The sequence below is a fragment of the Lampris incognitus genome, chromosome 6 (genome assembly GCF_029633865.1).
Source record: "Lampris incognitus isolate fLamInc1 chromosome 6, fLamInc1.hap2, whole genome shotgun sequence".
Classification (NCBI taxonomy): domain Eukaryota; kingdom Metazoa; phylum Chordata; class Actinopteri; order Lampriformes; family Lampridae; genus Lampris; species Lampris incognitus.
Window position 1 is genome coordinate 62,273,665 of NC_079216.1, and position 6,000 is coordinate 62,279,664.

A 6,000-nucleotide genomic window follows, 5' to 3' on the forward strand; every position below is an offset into this window, starting at 1 on the left:
CAGACAGCACAGACTTTGGTCGCCGGTTCGCACGCTGAATTCCTCCACTTGACCGACAACTTCAAAGAGTGTGTTTAACGTGTTTAACGGTCCGTTTCCGGTTCCGTATCATCTTCGGCTACACGTCCTCATCGGCAGCCAGATGAAATGCATTCTCCCGGGTGTGATGAGGCGAGCGGGGGCTGTGGAGGGTGCTAAAAGATGTGAGAAAAGGAGGAGGGTGAACGGGGGGACAGGGATGTAATGAGGGTGGGAAGGGACAGAACTTGATGCGGAGAGACAGTACAGTAAATAATTGCGCAGATGTGCCCTTTTAAAGTCTCTCCCCTGTCACGTTTAAAGGGATATTATAGACGATGCTTGGCATAATGGGGGTTCATGCTCACGATGTGAATGTGCATACAGTAGATTTCTTCTGGGTTTAGGCACGACGCTTATAGGTGCCCCGTATGTCCTTTAGGCAAGTGGCTCTCAGTTGGAGGAGAAGTTGCTGATTGTTCATTTTTGGATGTTTTTGTTTTGTATTTGATTTTTTTTCCAATCACAATTGTGTCACCACAAAACAGTTTGAAATAAAATGATAATGGGCGCCCGGGTGGCGTGGCGGTCAGTTTCGTTGCCTACCAACACGGGGCTCGCTGGTTCGAATCCCGTGTTACCTCTGGCTTGGTCGGGCGTCCCTACAGACACAATTGGCTGTGTCTGTGGGTGGGAAGCCCGATGTGGGTACGTGTCCTCGTCGCTGCACTAGCGCCTCCTCTGGTCGGTCGGGGCGCCTGTTCAGGGGGAACTGGGGGGAATAGTGTGATCCTCCCATGTGCTACGTCCCCCTTGGCGAAACTCCTCACTGTCAGGTGAAAAGAAGCGGCTGGCGACGCCACACGTATGGGAGGAGGCATGTGGTAGTCTGCAGCCCTCCCCGGCTCAGCAGAAGGGGTGGAGCAGCGACCGGGACGGCTTGGAAGAATGGGGTAATTGGCCGGATACAATTGGGGAGAAAAAGCCACACAAAAAAATCAAATAAAATAAAACGATAGACCTTTTTTCCAGCTGTTTGTCTCAGACTCCAGATTCCCCAAATGACTGGTTGTGTGACTGGGAATAGAAATACACCGAGTCTTGGGTCGGGGCCTTGCAGAGCAACACGGTGAACAATAGCAGCAGTTACCCTGTGGCCTCCCACGGACCGAAACCTCTGCTCCCTAAAACTAAACCCCATTTTCAACTACATCACAGAGAAATGGTCACGTAACCCGCATGTAAATATGAAAGCTTACCTGATTTGTGGGCAGAGTTGCTGCTTTGCATCTTTACACTGAGATAGTTGCATTACTGGCTAATTTATGAATAAACTCCAGTCTACCTTTCCCCTTTTCTTTATTTCACAGGTATCTAGTCTTCCTGCAAATCAAGAGAGATCTTTACCACGGCCGGCTCCTGTGTAAAACATCGGACGCGGCCATGCTGGCTGCCTACATCCTCCAAGGTAACAGGAGCTGACTGAGGCCTTCACCACTCACTGTTTTGAGCTTTGTACATGACCTCTGACCCGCCGTGGTAAATACCTGCCAAAAAAAGCAAGCGTTCTCAAAATCTTTTTTTTTTAAATAATTGGAGTTAGCCGAGCTTTTTCTTTTAGAAGTATTATCTGTCTGTTTCAAATGTAAAATAAGCATTTTGTGCCCCCTCGACCCGATGTATTCAAGAAGAATATTGAAGAAGAAAAGAAAAGATTTAGGCTGTGTAATGATGAGATTATTGCATCGAGCCGTTTTCCGCGCAATAATTGATGCTCTCTTACAACGTCTTCAAGGTAGTTATCCGGCTCCTCGACGTCGTCACAGTTTTATTTTCTCCGCGTCTGTTTAATCTCACACACACACACACACACACACACAAGCTGACACAGCTAGCATCATGGAGGGAAGGGTGGTAGTGGGAAGGCAGGTCCTGTGTTGAGGAGGCGCTGCTGAATTAAAGATGTGCTGCCCGGTCAGCTCCCTCCTGCAGGGGGAGGATCAGCGCCGGTGTCGTCCGCGGGAGAGCGGTGTGGAACAAAGCAGCAGAATCGATCTGGTGTGGGTCCACCGTGTCTCCGCTCACACAGGGGGGAGCCCTGTGCTGAAAACAACTACAGCAACACTAAAAACTGCCATTCAAAGTGTGTGTGGGGATCGGTGTGCGAGTACTGATAGCACAAGTGTGTGTTTCCTGTGAATGTGTGTGAACAGATGGTCATTCTGCTTTCGCTCTTGCCCCCCCCCCCTTCCTCTTCCAGCTGAAATCGGCGATTATGACCCCGGGAAGCATCCTGAAGGCTACAGCTCCAAATTCCAGTTCTTTCCCAAGCACTCGGAGAAGCTGGAGCGGAGGATTGCGGATATTCACAAGACGGAGCTGATGTAAGAGCCGAGATACGCGTTATTCCGACACTGTCTACACATCTGGCGAGCTCTCGTTCTCGCATACGCACACCCAGCTTTCCGACTCGTTGGGATTAGGTAAAGTGCTGACTGACTGCTCAACCGGCCTTTGTTTGAAATGGCTGACGGAGGAAAGGGCTGAGGCGGGTAAACTGACGAGAGACGCATGCCCGCTCCTTAATTAGGCCTCCTGTAAACGAGGGGGCCTGGCCTCGGCTGTAACTGGAAGGACGGTGTAACACAACACGCGTAATGAGTCAGACAAGGCCCCTGGCGGTGATTCGCACGGTGGACGCACACTAAGGCACTTTCCCCTCTGGCTCGGCACCACAGGGCCCGGGAAATGAGGCCAAGCAGGCAGTAGTTTCCCCCCGTAACAGTGCGGCCGGTCGTCTCAGCACCGTATGGCTCCTTCTGGAGCTCAAAGTGGTGCATGAGCACCCGTTGGCTTTTGTGGACGGCAGCGCCGTCCACAAAAGCCGGCATAATTTGCCGGCGTCGTCTGATTTTTACCGTCCCGCCCTCGTCCACAATGATGACTTCCGGTTTGCCGTCCGAGTCCATGTGAATGCAGCATTAGCCATAGTTGTGTAAGAGGGTCTTATACGGGTTGATGATGTGCTGGTTGACGCGTCCACCGTCAAAGAAGAGGGCATGTGGAAGTTTTTATGCTGAGAACATGGATCACTGCTGGCCGTTTCAGTGTTGTTGTACACTAAAACACAATAGGGATTGGATGTCTGGACTTGGTATATATATACACACACACACACACACACACACACACACACACACACACACATACGTATATATGTATATATATGTATATATGTATATGTATACATACACATATACATACATACACACACACACACACAAATACATACATACATACACACACACATATATATATATACATACACACACACACACACATATATATATATATATATATATATATATATATATATACCAAGTCCAGTTGCACTCCATTCAATTCCTTTGAATAGGGATTAAACTTCACCGATTTGCTGTAGATGCAGTTTGGCGATCGATAATAGACTATACTGCACCCTAGCGGTGAGGCTTGTACTCACCATCGAGTAAGTATGTCAGTAGTGTGTATCAGCAAATAACCTTATTATTGGCTGCACCGTCTGAATGCAACTGCACAGAGGCACATCACACAAGAACCTGTTAAGGGGTCCCCTAATTAGCTTTGTACGACTCCGCCGGGACCAACTTATGCTCGTGTTACGTCAGTGATCACAGTAAGCGTTTCGGCGATGAAATGTTATTGCCGTTACTGTTTTATCTCCCTGGCTGCATCCATTTTCCGCTGGGCCAGCGGCACATACCGAGGCGCCTTCGTCTTAAAATGAGGGCTTCTTTGGGAAAGCGGGTCACATCGGCGTCAAAAACACGAGTCTGTGCTCTCACCACACGGCTTTCAGCTCCTTTGTTATGCTTACGTGGTAACGACACAGATGTTTTGCTTGTCGTTGCTGCCGCCACCCCAGAGGCCAGACGCCTGAAACGTCGGAGCTGAATTTCCTCCAGAAGGCCCAGATGCTGGAGACATATGGCGTGGACCCTCACCCGTGCAAGGTAAGAGGGCTGGTTCTCAAACGCCACCCTCAGCGCTTCTATTTCAAAATCCTTCCTGCTCATCAAAAACATGAAAATCTGCAGATGCGGGGCTCGCCGGTTTGAATCCCCGTGTTACCTCCGGCTTGGTCGGGCGTCCCTACAGACACAATTGGCCGTGTCTGCGGGTGGGAAGCCGGATGTGGGTGTGTGTCCTGGTCGCTGCACTGGCACCTCCCCTAGCTGGTCAGGGGCGCCTGTTGAGGGGGGAGGGGGGAGTAGCATGATCCTCCCACGTGCTACGTCCCCCTGGTGAAACTCCTCACTGTCAGGTGAAAAGAAGCAGCTGGCGACTCCACATGTATGGGAGGAGGCATGTGGTAGTCTGCAGCCCTCCCCGGATCAGCAGAGGGGGGTGGAGCAGCGACCGGGACGGCTCGGAGGAGTGGGGTAATTGGCCGGATACAACAGGGGAGAAAAAAAAGGGGGGGGGATTTTTAAAAAAACCCTGCTCATGTGTGTAAATATTTCTCAGAACAATAACAGTACTGTTTACGCAGACACCAATGTGTTCATTTGTACACAGTGGCAATAATTTCCCACCGTGTTGCATCTTTTTGCTGCAGGATGTGTCAGGAAACCCAGCTTTCCTCGCCTTCACGCCCTTCGGCTTCGTGGTGCTACAGGGAAACCGGAGGGTTCACTTTCTCAAGTGGTGAGCCAAGTAGTTTTTGCCTTTACACCACACGTGGAGCCTTCTGTCACCGGGGGGGGGGGGGGGCGCGGAAGGGACCCTCACCCTCCACACGGAAGCGGACAACACATCTGCCCGGCTTAAGAGTCCGAGCGAATACAAATGATCAGCTCGCTCGCCGCGGCCGAGCCTCCTGTCGCAGTCGACAAAGTGTGCTCATCTGCGAGGATAGACCACCGCATATTAGCGGTGGTCTATCCTCGCAGTGACAAACCGGGTCTCCGGTTAGACTTCTCTGTGCTGCCCAGGGCGGCACTGTGGCGCAGCGGTCGCCTCACAGCAAGAAGGTCCTGGGTTCGAGCCCCGGGGTAGTCCAACCCTGGGGGGTCGCCCCGGGTCGTCCTCTGTGTGGAGTTTGCATGTTCTCCCCATGTCTGCGTGGGGGTTTTCCCCCCACAGTCCAAAGACATGTAATTGTGTGTGTGTGTGTGTGTGTGTGGGCCCTGTGATGGGGCCTGGCGGCCTGTCCGGGGTGTCTCCCCGCCTGCTGCCCGATGACTGCTGGGGGAGGCTGCAGCATCCCCGCCACCCTGAGAGCAGGATAAGCGGTATGGATGGTGGGATGGATGGATGTGCTACCCAGGCTCCCCCCCCCCCCGATTACTCTTCACCTTAGAAGTCCAAACATTGCATTTCCCAGCACATTATTCGTTATAATAACGATGACAGAACGATTTTGCCCGGGCAAGCGCAGTCCGCGGTTGCAGTATTTATGACGGCTCTGTTTGTTTTCCCTCTTCCCCAGTTCACGGTGTCGCGGAGTATTATCGGATATTTGTTTTGTCAGCCAAACACAGAGCTCCGTTGCTGTTTACGTGACCGCCGAGTGGTTTTCATGAATATTTAAAGATGCTGTGGCTTTCTGTTCAGCTGCATGTATGTGTGTGTGTGTGTGTGTGTGTTTCACTTGTTTCTCCGCTCTCCTCCTCGACAGGAACGAGGTGACCAAGTTGAAGTTTGAAGGCAAGACGTTCCACGTATATGCAAATCAGAAGGAGGTGAGACCATGAATTGTTAAAGGGTGCCCGTGGAGCGATATATAAAGTATGGGGCCTGGGGACTTTGTGCGACCCTCGTTGTCTAATAGCAGAGCCAGGAGGATGCCCGCGTGCTCTGGTCAGCTTTTGCAGTGTACACACATCAGCAGAAGCCGGGGGAGGGGGGTGGGTGGGGAGGGGGTGGGGGGCTCGGCATTTTAGAGCGTCAGCAGCGTTGCCGTCTCTCGGTGTTGTTATA

General features: G+C 51.6%; 1 protein-coding gene across 1 annotated transcript in view; it reads left to right on the forward strand.

The window, feature by feature from the left end:
* Positions 1 to 6,000, forward strand: part of LOC130114619 (FERM domain-containing protein 5) — an 82,878-nt gene that overhangs the window by 69,548 nt on the left and 7,330 nt on the right. Inside the window, exons 5-10 of the mRNA XM_056282482.1 lie at positions 1,389 to 1,486; positions 2,279 to 2,402; positions 3,944 to 4,031; positions 4,637 to 4,725; positions 5,699 to 5,762; positions 5,852 to 5,880. Of these exons, the coding sequence (XP_056138457.1) occupies positions 1,389 to 1,486; positions 2,279 to 2,402; positions 3,944 to 4,031; positions 4,637 to 4,725; positions 5,699 to 5,762; positions 5,852 to 5,880 (492 nt within the window). The remainder of the gene's footprint in view (positions 1 to 1,388; positions 1,487 to 2,278; positions 2,403 to 3,943; positions 4,032 to 4,636; positions 4,726 to 5,698; positions 5,763 to 5,851; positions 5,881 to 6,000) is intronic.